The 14528-nt window shown below is 42.9% G+C and overlaps 1 protein-coding gene and 1 long non-coding RNA gene across 6 annotated transcripts in view; one reads left to right on the forward strand and one right to left on the reverse strand.

Annotated features, from left to right (window-relative positions):
• The window catches only part of pou2f2a (POU class 2 homeobox 2a), a 40556-nt gene extending 26337 nt beyond the window's left edge, over positions 1 to 14219 (forward strand). For 2 of the 5 annotated variants that reach the window (XM_035162619.2, XM_047341021.1), the window contains exons 2-15: positions 3855 to 3920; positions 4043 to 4077; positions 4706 to 4756; positions 5414 to 5533; positions 6446 to 6575; positions 6674 to 6765; positions 6903 to 7052; positions 7159 to 7300; positions 7394 to 7542; positions 8188 to 8385; positions 8496 to 8716; positions 9804 to 9872; positions 10211 to 10284; positions 12342 to 14219. In XM_035162619.2, coding sequence (XP_035018510.1) covers positions 3855 to 3920; positions 4043 to 4077; positions 4706 to 4756; positions 5414 to 5533; positions 6446 to 6575; positions 6674 to 6765; positions 6903 to 7052; positions 7159 to 7300; positions 7394 to 7542; positions 8188 to 8385; positions 8496 to 8716; positions 9804 to 9872; positions 10211 to 10284; positions 12342 to 12667 — 1823 coding nt within the window. In that variant the 3' untranslated portion in view covers positions 12668 to 14219. Of the gene's footprint in view, positions 1 to 3854; positions 3921 to 4042; positions 4078 to 4705; positions 4757 to 5413; positions 5534 to 5807; positions 6135 to 6445; positions 6576 to 6673; positions 6766 to 6902; positions 7053 to 7158; positions 7301 to 7393; positions 7543 to 8187; positions 8386 to 8495; positions 8717 to 9803; positions 9873 to 10210; positions 10285 to 12341 lie in introns of all 5 variants that reach the window. The other 3 variants (XM_035162620.2, XM_035162624.2, XM_035162617.2) reach the window with 2 other exon arrangements.
• Positions 1592 to 5920, reverse strand: LOC118113264. Its single transcript, XR_004697315.2, has 2 exons — positions 5660 to 5920; positions 1592 to 2827 (listed from the first exon to the last, which is right to left on the reverse strand). It is a non-coding gene; the product is annotated as an uncharacterized LOC118113264 (long non-coding RNA).
• Positions 14220 to 14528: the final 309 nt, after the last annotated feature.

Raw genomic sequence — 14528 nt, forward strand, 5'->3', positions numbered from 1 at the left:
TGCGACCTTGTAAGTCACTCTGACCAGGGTGACACATAAACATCACAAACAAAAACATGGTTGTTGTGTTAAATTGTATTAACTAATTGTCCTCTGGATTAAGGCCTTTAATGCCGTTATTTTTAAACACTGCCCTCTGATCCATGTTAAGGTTTAATTGAGCATTTCAGCAGTTTCGATCATTGATGTCAGAATTAAAAGAGAATAAATAATGAATATTTAGAATTCACTTTGTGGCATTTCCATAAATTTAATGAATGGTATTGTCGGATAGTTTTCTTGCCTCCATATACAACTTTATTCATCTCCTCAGAGTGTGTCAGTGCAGTAGGTGAAAGTATTTTACTACGCAGAAAAATTTAGAAATTAAAATGTTCTAATCAGCCTTTTTTTCCCCAGTGTATTATCACAATATTTAGTCATGCGTTCTCTTTCTTTTATTTCTTTGTACACACACACACACACACACACACACACACACACACACACACACACACACACACATGTGTCTATATTCCAGCTGCATTCACTTTTTACTGGTTATTATTTTTTCTTGTTCAGCATTATTTCTTTTTACTTTTAATCTTTTTTGTAATCTTCCATTTAGCATTTTTCAGAGCTAGATCATGTTTTGTGCGTAATCGACAAACAGTAACACACCTTTAATAAAACAATGCACAACTTCAGTGACACAGACTGTAATGAAAAGTCACAGCCCTGATGGCCACATGGTCACATCTCAGATTTTATTTCAGCTTCTTTACCTTTTTTGTTGAATCACTTTATTCTTATTTCCTGTCTTCATTTACTTATTTATTTTTCCAATTTGTTTGTTCACCCACATATTTTATTTCCCACAATCTGACATCAGTTTAGTTCTACTTCATAAAACTGTGCAAACGGAATCGGACAGTCGACTCTGTGACCCTGAGTTTTAAGTGAAATACATTTCTCTGCAATCAGAATCGTTGCACCTTCTGCGTCTTGAAATCTGTAGTTAGTCTGTATTGACTCCAGTTCCCAGACCCCCCCCCCCCTTCCAGGAAGTGGCTAGGGGGGTTGTGGGGTTGCACTGGAGTTTCACCTCGGCCGAAATACCCAGAGGAGAATAACAGAAACAGTGAAACAGTCCACACTGAGCACACACACTCTTCTTCCTTTTTATTGCATCATTTCATGGTGACACAGGATTATACAGCGTTAAATGTGATGAGTGTGGTGCAGCGCACTGGTCTCACTGGGTGGAAGATTAACTCTGAGCTCTGCTGTAAGTTTAACACACTGTCACAGGATGGAAGAGACAGTGGAGTAACATAATGAAAAATAATAATTGTTTTTTTCTTAACAATGTTACAAAGTACTGAACAAAAAGAGGTAAAACCAAAAAATAAAGGCCACCTATGAGATAAAGATGTAAAAATGACCGAAAACAGTATAAATAAATACAACCATTCCCAAAAGCTTTCAGTAAGAGAAAGGTTTTGAAGTGAGATTTAAATGAAGCCAGAGAGGTAGTAGTTAAACTTAAAGTTTCTTAAAACTGTAAATTCAGTTCAGGCCACATGTAAAAAGACAAAACAAGGAGCCGATCTAAAGAGATAAAGCCTTTTATTATCGTGCTTATTCAGTGCCAACAACTTAAACTGTAAAAGCATTTACAACATGTAACTCTGCTCTGTGTCACGTGAAAATTTGCTGCGTGTTCGTGTGCGGCGATGTTGTAAAAGGGGGGGGGGAGGTTTTAAAAAGATGGAGTGAACGAGAGTGAGAGAGAGAGAAGGCAGGCTAATATTAATAGCCTCACTGACAGTAAGTGTTGGGTTTAGCACTCTGCTCTCAACCCGGTACAAGGGGAAGTCGGGAGGGGAAGTGAGAAAAAGACACAGCAACTTGATATACTGTCCCACCACTGTATTACTGACCACATTATCCACCATGCCACTGCCTGTCGGCCATTTCCAGCCGTGAATCATAACTCATCTTACCCTGCGAACGGGCATCATCCACAGATACAAGAAAAACTTCACTTAACAGCTGTTTTTACAAGCCGGACAATCATTGTACGAGGTGCATTTGGCTTTATTGTTGCACGCACGGAGCACAGGGTAGTCCAATGTAGAAGAAGTGACATTCACAGTGCGTTTACAATGTTTTAATTATGGGAATCCTTGAGAGGAAGAAGCTACATTTGGGGGAAGATTTGACCGGAAAGTGGAAACATCGGACATTTTGGGGTTTCGCGAACAGCTGCTAGTTTTATATAGCATCAAATCAGGAGCTGTACGTCATGTTGGAATACCCACAAACTTGGCCCCTAATGATAGATTAACCAGATGTTTGCATCCTGCATGGTTAGTGACCCAAGGCTTTTTGCAGAAGTCCATTTATAAGAGGGAAATCCTGCGGTCAGTGTGTGTTTGTGTGTGTGTTGACCCCAAGGTTATGACCGATATGGCGGCAGAGTGGAGCTTTTTAGAGCCCATCGCAACTTCCCCCTTCCCCTAAAGACGCAGTACACACCAAATGTCAGCTCTTCTCGCAATCTGTCTCACTGACACAAACGTGTTTCTGCATCTTATCAGGGAGCAGGTTTTCATCTTTATCAAAGGCTGCACTGGACTCATGGTTCGATCATTCAGAATCAGCTTCAGGTCAGTTCCTCCTCTCTTCCATGTGTCACTGCTGCCCCCCAATGGTGAAAACCAGGCTTGACCACATGGTTTTTTGGGAATTGCAGAAAATCCTATATAAGAGTATTTTCTGTGTCATTTCTCTGTGTCATCAATAAGGTGGCGGGGGAAATTACGATTTGATATCGCTCTCTCATCTGCAACATGAAAAACAACAGGATGGAGAGAAAAGAGAGAAATGGGAGAGGAGGGGGTGAGAAAAGGGAGGGAGACAGAGTTTATTATGCAGGTGGTAGATATAATTAGTTGGTCGTTGGGCTGATTTGCATGTTTTCACAAAAGGGAAGTAGCTCTGTGTGTGTGTGTGTGTGTGTGTGTGTGTGTGTGTGTGTGTGTGTGTGTGTGTGTGTGTGTGTGTGTGTGTGTGTGTGTGTGTGTGGAGTGAGAGAACAGAGAAAAGAAGGTTTCAAATGGACTCAACAGGTTTCTGGGTTCAGACGAATAAAAAAGCTTTTGTATTGAGATAATCCTAGTGCATGATTAACAAAAACAAACACACACATAAGTATACAGTATAGACATGTACACACACACACACACACACACACACACACACACACACACACACACACACACACACACACACACACACACACACACACACCTTTCCTCAAATCTCTCCTCAGATCATTCCAGCTTTCCTCTTCTGCCAAAAAAAATGCTCAGATCTCTTTGTGACAGACAGTTGAAGAGATTTCTCTCTGCCCTCTATTTTGCTGCAGTTACCATAGGGACTGCCCCAAAACATTATCAACCAGGAAGTGCTGTGGTCTCGTCGTGAATGACACACGGCCTGAGATGTTTTCAGTGCAGAGCTCCCACGTAAACATAATTGAGTTAAACATAGAACAAGCTAACACCTACTCTCTGTTAAAACCACTAATTGGAAAAAGTGAATGAGTGCGGGCAGCATTCAACCCCCGAGAGTGATTCACCCATATTGTTTGTTGTACAGTGTGTAGGCCCCATTCCGTGACCTGAAACCACTCAACCTTCTAATCTAAGATCGACGCCCTGGACATCCTCTTTCCCCTCTCGTCATCCAGATTCTGATTTCACCTGCCTAGAAAAAAATATCTGTCATTCTGCTTGGCTCGGCTGTTTTTGTCTGTCTGACACAGATTTCAGAGTCGGTCTGACTGTCTGCGTGTCTTCCTGTTACAGATATCAGGATGTCAAAGCCAGGAGAGGTGGAGAAAGCGGGGGCTGACTCACCATTGGAGGGCACAGGTAACATGCTAATAAACACGTCCTCATGCAGACTACATATAAGTAGTCATATGTCTCAGTTCTCTGTGTTTGTTCTTTAACACATGATCAATTTCTCACTTTTTCCTTCCTCTCCCACACAGATTCTGAGCGGAACGGACCTGAATCAAATCACCAGGTACGTCTGAACCCTGTGATTATTACGTTTGTCTCCCACCTCTGTCACACGCGTAACCGAGCCACAATAACAGATAACAATGAAATGAAATCACATTATTAACTCCGCCAAGGAGGTTATGTTTTTACCATGGTCCCTGTATTTGTCGGTTGGTTTGTATATTTGCTTTAAGCAAGATTACACAAAAAAACTACTGGACGGACTACCATGAAACTTGGTGAAAGGAGCTGGTATGGATCAGGGAAGAACCCATTCAACTTTGGACTAGATTTCGATCAGGAGCCAGATCCAGGATTTTTTTTTAATCGCTTTCATTAACTTTTTTTTGTGACTATTTCACTGATTTCCCAGGGAGTCATTTATGGATCTTGAGTGTACAATTTGGTGAAGTTGTAGTTTAAAATATTGAAGAAATTTGTGATTTACCAGTGAGAAAAGTGACGTCTTCAAATAGCTTGTTTTGTCCAATTAAGAGTGAAAAGTAAGATAATTCAGTTAATTATACAAAAAAAATAAGAAAAGGAGCAAATCCACAACAGGAAACAGTTATATTTGTAAAACAAAAATCAAAAATAATAATTTTGTTCATAAATCTCAGTAAATTATTTTTCTTCTCTTCTTGGCTCAGTCAATGAAAGTCAGTCCCTTCCCTCTGTCACCAAACCTGAGCAGCAGCAAGGTGAGTGTGTGTCTGTGCGTGTGTGTGTGTGTTTGTGCGTTGCCATTATGCTGAACTGCCTGTGCACGTCCTTGTGTATGTCTGGTCCCATGTTTGTGCATCTTTTGTGTCTTAATGTCACACAGTGGGCTCATTGACAGTATAGCTGCCTCAGCTTTGTGCTGGTTTCTATGCACTGAATCGCTCTTTTGTCGTGTTTGACGTCGAGGCTCATAATGTGTCTCAAAGCCTTGAATGTAAACAGATTTACCGAGAGGAGACAGTATGATGGCCCTCTCCATTCACAAGGCACATTCAGAAGAGAAATTAATCCGAAAAGCTACAATCCAGCAAAACGTGAAATCCACCTAATTTGCATAGCACAGGAGAAATGTAAATCAGTAAACTGGAAGAGTCCCACCACTGCCAGTTCAAACACGACTGATCCTGGGAAAAAAGACGTTTGGGCAAGAAAAAAGAGACACAAGTCGACTCACGTTCTAAAATACATTTCAGATTCAGCTTATGATCTTCTGTCTGTTGTCTTTTTATTTTTGATGCAGGTGCTTTTTATAATTACATTCTACCATTTATGTTCGGATCTGATATGGGATTTGTACATTTATGTGTTTTAATTGGTATTCATCTACATCCGCTTGTTTCCTTTCCTCCTCGCAGAATAAGATGGAGGAGTGTGGTGAGATGTCCCCGGCCCTTCCTCACTGTCACGGCCCGACTCCCTCACAGACGGCCCTGCAACACACACAGCTCATGCTGACTGGCTCCCAACTAGCAGGGGTAAGACTGACTCATGATACACACACACACACACACACACACACACACACACACACACACACACACACACACACACACACACACACACACACACACACACACACACACACGCTGCTTTGCTTTTACCGTGCTTGCTTCTCTTGTGCTTCTTTTTGAACACTTTGTTTCCCTCTTTGTGTCTTCCTGGTCATTCCATTCTTTTCTCTTGAATCTCAATTCTCTCCTCTCCTCTCCTCTCCTCTCCTCTCCTCTCCTCTCCTCTCCTCCTCACCAGTTGACAGCTCTGTTGCCTGCGCAGCAGCAGATGTTGCTGCAGCAGGCTCAGGCGCAGCTCCTGGCTGCAGCTGTGCAACAGTCCAATGCAGCCCACGCCGCTCACGCTGCCCACGCGGCTGCCCAAGCCAATCAGCAAGCTCAGGCAGCAGCAGCAGTAGCAGCAGCAAATCAGCAAGCCCAGCAGCAGCAGCAGCAGGCAGGACAAACGGGTCAGCAGGCTCAGTCACAGGGACAGGGCCAGAGCACACAGGAACAGACTGCCCAAAGTGTCCCACCCCCTCCACCCCAGCTCACCCTGTCCCAGCCAATCCAGCTCACCGCCCAGGTACTGATTGCCAATCAAAGCCACTTCCTGATGAGCACTTTGATTGAGGAAACAGTATTTAGCCACGGAACGATTCATCTTGAATGAGTGTCGTATGTTTCGTGATTCACAGTTTCCACCGTGCATGAATATGCGCATTTTCCCTTTCTTTTCAATAACAAGGTTTTTCCTCTTACTTCTGTGTTTTCTGCTCCTCTCCTCAGCCGGAGATGGCTCACATACTAACACATTCTAACATGTCTGAGCCCTCAATCTATCCTCATGAGTTCATAAGGAGTTACAGATACTCACCTTCTCTCTTGATCACACAGGACATCCAGCAGCTGCTGCAGCTCCAACAGTTGGTGTTGGTTCCCGGCCACTCGCTCCCATCTCCTGCTCAGTTCCTCCTCCCGCAGGCACAGCAGGCCCAGCAAGGTGGGGACACCTCCTACATGAATAGTTAGTTCATTTTCTTATTAGTTATAGATAAAAACATCAAATTCACCTCTTTGTCATATTTATAATTGATGATCTTTTTTTTGTTCTTTTTTCGTCAGGACTCCTATCGACACCAAATCTTATTACGCTACCTCAGCAAAACCAAGGAAGTCTGCTGTCTGCTCAGAATAGAATGGGACTCCAAGCACAGGTATGAGAAAACTCTCAAGCTGTAGTTAGTGGGAACGGAGCACCCAGTGTTTTCACTACTGATACCTAACACTTGTTTCTCTCGCTCTCCTTCTGTCTCATTCTCACTTTCATTCTTCTGCGTCGTACCTGCTGCAGCGAGATAAGAGCGTGGATGTGAGCGGTGGTGGAGGCGTGACCACGATGCCCTCAGTGACCCCTCACCCTGAGGAGCCCAGTGACCTGGAGGAGCTGGAACAGTTCGCCCGCACTTTCAAACAGAGACGCATCAAACTGGGCTTCACACAGGTCGGTAGAGAGAGAGAGAGGTTATATTAAATGTATTAATTATTAATTACATTAAATATTTCTCAGTCACTGATGTGTTTTTAATCGTCTTCTATTTCTTCTGTAGGGAGATGTAGGTTTGGCCATGGGGAAGCTGTACGGCAACGACTTCAGCCAGACGACCATCTCCCGCTTTGAGGCCCTCAATCTGAGCTTTAAGAACATGTGCAAGCTGAAGCCGCTGCTGGAGAAGTGGCTCAACGATGCAGGTGAGCTCACATCCAAATCCCAGCTCCCTACATTTATGTTCAAAGTACCTACGTGACATTCAGTCTGTTTTCATGTGTGTTTTCCTCCTGCAGAGACCATGTCCATAGACAGCACCCTGCCCAGCCCCAGCTCCCTGTCCTCTTCCTCTATGGGCTTCGAGGGGATGCCTGGTCGCCGCAGGAAGAAGAGAACCAGCATCGAGACGAATGTACGTGTGGCCCTGGAGCGCGCATTCATGACGGTGAGATAATTAAAGTTAATATGTAATTAGAATTAGAAGAAATTGAAATGAAAAAAAAAAAGCTGATAAGAGATTATTCCTCTCTGTCAAATTAATTTGCACACTTTTGTTGAATAGATTGCACTCAAGGCCCAACAGTCCCCTTAGATTAAATAACCAAATTGCTAACACTCACAGATATTAGTCCCTTAAATGTGCCTATTTTTTAATAAAGATACTTCAATTATTCCATAAGAACTATCTTTACTGATCCATCAGTTCAGTAGTTTTTGCGTACAAACAAAAGCACAGAGGTGAAAACATGATCTCCCTGTCGGAGGTGACTGGAACAGATTAGTTTAATAACTGATCCTGGACCCGTGAGATATTGTGTTTTAATGGAGTCATTATATACTATATAAATTATATATATAATATATAAATACTGTAAATACCATTGTGTGTATTTTGTCACCACTGTACATGACTGAGTTGCCAGAATTACAGTGATTTAAAGCTCAAGGCTTCATCTTAATACCTGACAGTAACTAGTTTATTCATAATTTCCAGCGACACATTCTTCCCTTCGTGTAAACGAACATGATTTATGTCTCGGCGTTTTGAAACCTTTGTCTGAAATCTGGCACTATTGCAATAATCCTGCAGAACCAGAAGCCTACCTCAGAGGAGATCCTGCAGATCGCCGAGCAGCTCAACATGGAGAAGGAGGTGATCCGAGTCTGGTTCTGCAACCGCCGGCAGAAAGAGAAGCGCATCAATCCCTGCAGTGCCACCCCTCCCCTGCCCAGCCAGCCCCCCACTGCCCCACCAGCGCACAAACAACCCTGCTACAGCCCTCACATGGTAAACACAACTCCATCCACTCACCTCCCCTGTAACAAAGTACAGTAACAAAGTGTTTTTCAGCCGTCAGTAGTTTCAGAAACCTCAATCTGTGTGTCCGTCTCCCCCAGATGTCCAGCCAGCTGTCGCAGGCCGTGACCAGTCTTAGCAGCACAACAGTGACCACCATGCCCTCCATCTGCCCCCTGACCTCCAGCCTCACCTCCACCCACCCCTCCATCAGCTCAAGCCACCTCGCTCTCAGCTGCTCACCCTCCTCGGTGACTCCTCCTCCCCGCAGCACGGCCAGCCCGGCCACTCCCAGCCACAGCACACTCAGCCTGAACACAGGGTAAGACGTTCACAACATGCCCGGGCAGTGAGTTCACGGAGGTCGAGATGAGGAAAAATGTGTTTTTTTTTTACAGCATCAGTTCACCTAAATTCAGAAAAAAGACATTTTAACTATTATCTTCAGGGATTCTGATGTTTAAGGGTTTTATTTAAGTTTTAAGATGTCAGAAAATGTTGTCAACATTTAGAGCCACTTACTGCAGCCGTCGGGCAGATGTGCAGGTGATAACATCAGCAGGGTTTGAACGTTCTCGGAAGTCTTTTTTTTCATTCTTTACATGATAATTTCTGTCTCTGTTTGTGCAACACTGTGATTATGCTTTCCAGGGGAGGTTGTCGGAAAACCGTCTCTATGAGAATCTGGTTTTCACTCTTTTTCTAACACACTCACCTTCCTGTGTAGTTCTTTTAATGAAAAACATCCAGTGGAGATAATCAGAGTTGAGTTTGTGGCGTCAGAATCAAAAGAAAACATGATGAATTTTCTTTTTCTTTCAACATTATGGGATATGGCTTTTTCCAACATTTTCATTGATTTCTTAGGGAATAATTCAAAAATGATGTGTAATTTAGTGCAGATCCAAATTGAATCTGGATATTCTCTGAAACTGGATATAGTAATTCTTCAAATGTATTTTTTCATGTGTTGGGTTGATATCAATAATCTCAGTTTGGTGGATATTGAAAACCTTCCGTAACTAAGATATTAATAGAGGTGAGAAAGTAGTTTTTCTTTGTATTTGTGGGAACTGACCCTTTAAGTATCAGGTCCATGTTTTATTTTCATCTTAATTACAATAGCTTTATATTTAATAAAAAACACAGTCGCTTTTTCCACTGGGGCCACGGCTGGAAAAATGTAGGCAAAACTTCTGATCACACGTCAAATACATTTCCATGAACACATGGATACTGCGCTGCACCCTGCTCCGTTCACCTGCAGTTTGTGGTTAAATGGTTGATACTGTGCACACACACACACACACTGATATTCCAGCAATGCAATTGGGCACCACTGCTCCCCCTCGTGCAGCAGTTCATTCTAACCCTGTGTGTGTCCGTGTGTGTGGTTCTTGTGTTCACAGCTTATGGCGTATGGGTAAAAAGAACGGTGACGTGTCTAACTACATCACCGATTTTGCTGCAAACTTGAGGTGAATGCGACAAACGTAGATATGAAAGCAGCAAATTCTATCCTGTGTTATAAATGCAGAGGAAATGAGACATTTTTAGGTTTTGTAACATTTTATATAGGATCTGTTTACTTCCACTTGTCTAATCTCTTTTTCTTAACATTGTTTACACCTATTCTGCAAACTATCAGCAAACTAATGCTCCTTATATGTGAAAGGCTGAATTTGTCCTCTGCTTGTATTTGCTGCCAAACCTGCTTTTTTTTCTCACCTTTTCTCCTCTGCTTGTCTGTGTCCGTATATATGCTTGCACATGTATGGTGCTGCGTGTGTGTGTGTGTGTGTGTGTGACACAACAGGAACACTGTGATGGGAGTTAACACAGGGATGAACCAAGCCCTCCTCGGTAACAATCCCCTGGCCACTATCCAAGGTGTGTGTGTGTGTGTGTTAGATAGACATGAAAGGCAAATGGGTTTAATAGAGAAAGCAGTGAAAACAGAATATAATGCAGAGGTCAAGGCTGAGGTGGAGGTGTTTGTTTTTATTCAATTTCTGTAAGAAAAAAATAATCTTAGGGTCACAGGAAACATAAAACACCCAGAGAGGAGTTTTTTATGCTCTGCGCACATTTTTCCTCATCTCATGCACTTTCACAAACAGTCTCTCACGCACTCCTACACACACGTAAATGTTTAGACGCATATACTGTACATGACACATCCCCTCTCACACACCTTCACCGTCCTACACTTGAGAACAGAACGAGAATAACACAAGCGGAAAAAGAAAAGTGTGCAATCCTGCAGAAGTGACCAGTGAACAGTCCTGTCCGACGTCAGCAGAGCTCATTTTCAATCATTCTATGTGATGCGAGAAGGGAGAGAGAGAGAGAGAGAGACATATTAAGAAAGCGAGGTGTGATGGTGAGTAATACAGTTATGCATGTTATTGCTGACAGGAGACACAGATGAAAAGGCAGCTGAGGGCGTTTGCTCATCGACGGCATGAGGCAGCCGAGACGGAGACAGTTTTAACGTCTCGTGTGTCGCCATCGTCCAACGTCCATAAAGTCATCCCATCATGTGTTTGTACGTGTGTGATGACTGTGACGTTAATGTTTGTGCTGTGTGTTTGTGTGTGTGTGTGTGCGCCCGTGCTCTCTCACTCATCTTCACCCTCTGATCTCTTCAATTAATCATCTGTCAAATATGATGATGTGAGGAAAAAGTTACATTGAGTCTGAAAGTTGAACTAAAAAAAACTCACTCACATACAGTATGTGTGCCACTTTATTCACTCTCATTCAGTGAGCCGTTTGGAGGATTTTTACTTATGTAAATATGTATAGCTACAATGGATTCAATATAATAAAACCATGAAAAAAATATTTTTTAAATCGAAAACTTGAAATTGGAAAATTGGAGGTCAGAACAAAAAGTATATAAAATAAGAATATTATGACATTTTAATATCATTAAACCTTAGAGTAAAATATAGATTTATACTTGAAATAAAAAAATATATGTTATAGAATTTTAATATAATAAAATCAGTCAGGTTTAGATGGCCGACCTTCAGGATCACAGAGCAACAGCTGTATTTTGTCGTCTTCATTTCACTCCATATATTCAGTCATTCACTGAGGCAGAAATAAGTGTTTCTTCACCAAAAGAGGACTCAACAGACCATAATGCACTGCACCACAAGACATGTTGCACTTTGAGTAGTGTGAGCGCGAAATGCTTTTTCTCCAGTAAAAAGATAAATGTGTTTTTCTGTTGCTATGCAATCACAAATATGATTAGACTGCCTTCATGCGAACCGTGTTGATAGTGAAAGAAACACTGCAGGACGCGCGTTCATAAGAGGAAAAAGAAAGTCATCAACCTTGTTTCCATAACAACAGGCCGCTCATCTTATATTTTGCTGTGCTGTGTCTGATTCCACGAGATTAGCTTGTTCCAGATATTAGACTATGATTCATTATTTACTCTTTTTTTTCTCGTTTGGCATATTATTGACAACATTTTGTGTCTTTCTCTCTTGTGTACGAAGGGACTCCCTCTTGAAAAACTGACTTTTTTTAGAATAACAATTTATTTTCCACTCCCTGTGCTTTCCATCTAAAAGAAGAGGTGACAATTCTCCACCTTCCTTTACTGATTATAATAAGTTTGGTCATTTTCTCAGTCCTTGTCTGCACTGTAGGAAATGAGATGAGGGAGATTGACAGAGAGTTGGTTGACTGACAACATAAATTAAAACAAATGGTAAAAATATGCACTGAGCTTTACCCGTAAACTTTCAGAGAAAAAAGGTAAACAAGACCGTGCTTGTGTTTGGAGGAGGAGGAAGAGACGAAGGAGGAACCCAAAACATAATAGCAAAATCCAACAATAAGATAAAGTTGACCCTGGTTTACAGTAGTAAGTGTGTGGTGATGGAATATCCCTTTAACCCTCCCTCTCTCGTCTCTCTCTCCCTCAGCCCTAGCAGCCAGTGGTGGTCAGCTGCCTCTTTCCAGTCTTGAGGCGGCCAGTAAGATGTTGCTGGGGGCCTCTGCGGGCCAGGGTGGCCTCCCCTCCTCCCTCTTCCTCAACCACCCTGCCTTCCTCCACATGGGCCAGAACCCCGGCGCTGGACTGATCAGCGCCGCCGTAGCCAAAGCCTCCCAGGTCTCCCCCTTCCTCTCCGCCAGCAGCATCAGCCCCACACCCTGCTCCCCGTCCCCCTGCTCCAGCCCCGCCTCTTCCTGCTCCTCCAGCGAAATGGCACACAGCCCGTCCCCTCTGGGCGGCGCTAAGATCGAGTGACCACACCAAGGGCCAATCAGAGAGGAGGAGGACAGAGGAAACGGGAACCTCGCCTTTCACACCAAAGCTATCTCTTTCTCTCTCTTGCGCTCTTCTTCCATAATTATTTTCTCGATGGCTCTCGCTCTCTCTCTCTCCCAGTCTTTCGATGCCAAAAATATACAGAATGAAAGAGGAGAGAGGGAGGGAAAGAAGTGAAAGAGGGCAGAAGGGAGGGGAAAGGGGAACATCGAAACCAAAAATCTTTATCTATCAAAAACAGACGAAAAGGCGGCAACGTGGGACCTTTTTGTCAACAACGCGTGATATCGACATGGCACCTCTCCACTCTTTCTCTCTAAAGGAAAACAAACCAATGACTCTTTCACAAAAGAGACGGAAGAGACGGCGGAGATGCATGTCGACGAGCATAAACCAAAAATGACAAAAGATAACTTTAATATGTGACAAAGGAATGGCGGCAAGGACAAAAAAAAATGGAGAGGAGGACTGTGCTTACATTTTTCTTTTTCTTTTTTTTCGTATTATTTCGAAAAGCTGCGGGTCTGAAGGAAGAGGAGTCGGGAGGACAAGTTTAAACCAAAAATTTACCTGAGGAGGAGGCGGAGGAGGAGGAATACACAATGACGAAAAAAAAGTCAACCATACCAAAATCCCAAATACCAAAAATACGGAGAGAAAAGCTTTATTCAAAAAGGACATGTAAATACTGAAGCTATCCAGGACCAGGACTCTACTGCTACTGCAACACACACACACACACACATCCAGAGTCAACCATCCTGTCATCGACTCATCCTGTCTGTGTCAGATCATGTGTCTCTCATAGGTTTTCATGCTAGATTTTCTTCTTTGAATAACTGTGTAACGTTCGATTGCCATTACTGCTGCATCTTCATGCGTTTATAGTCTCTTTACCTACCTCTGGTTCTAAGAGCATAGAGAGAGCTTTCCTCTTCTTTTTTTATTTCAAACATCCCTGACGGACTCTTCTTATCCGTTTTTTTTTACACTTTGAGAAGTACAGTTGGGATTTGTGTTTTTAATAATTTATTAGTGCCATTTTTCTTACTCTATTTATTGCTGCAGCTTTTTTTTTTAATGTGTGTTAGCTTTTGTGGTTTTGACTCATCATCGTCATTGTCATCATCTTCATGTTTGTGTCTACGACGTGCGTTTTGTTCTTACGTGCTACGGAGAAGATGGAGGTGACAAGACGCTCGTCTCAGTCCTCACCAAGTGCCGGTAGATCCAAAAAAAATAGAGTCGGCACACACTTTGCAGGTTGATTTCAAGGTGTGAATGAATTTATTAAAACCCTAAACATGTGGCGTTCTGTGCTCTTAATCAAACCACTCTTTCCTCACTCTTAAAGATAACCCATTATCGGTGAGTCCAGGGCTAAATGAACACGCCCTAGGAACTTCGCACAGCTTCGTTAAAGAGTGGTTGACCATTTTGAAAGTATGAAATAGGGCTGTGATTGAAGATTCGAAGTAACAGCCGTTAAGACTGCAGGCTAAATAAGTCAATAAAGCCAAGTTTAGTCACAGCTCTCCTTCCTGCCTCGTCTATCAGCGTTAGACGCCGCACGCTACACCTGTCTGTCTAGACATGTTTACTGATGTGTGTCTGTTTCCATCATCACCCCATCAATCACATTTCACTGTCATTTTCCACCTCAGACTGCCATTAATTCTCAAATGGAAACCAAAGCATTCTCAAGGCTGCGAGGCTCATCTTGAAGGAGCCTCGGCCCAGACATACGAACACAATGAAGACACCGAGGAAGGTGGGGTGGGGGCTGAGAACAGGACGTTAGCACCGGAAGCCCCTCTCCCCTCCAGGTGTAACCCCCTCC

Source organism: Hippoglossus stenolepis, chromosome 8, assembly GCF_022539355.2.
Source record: "Hippoglossus stenolepis isolate QCI-W04-F060 chromosome 8, HSTE1.2, whole genome shotgun sequence".
Classification (NCBI taxonomy): Eukaryota; Metazoa; Chordata; class Actinopteri; order Pleuronectiformes; family Pleuronectidae; genus Hippoglossus; species Hippoglossus stenolepis.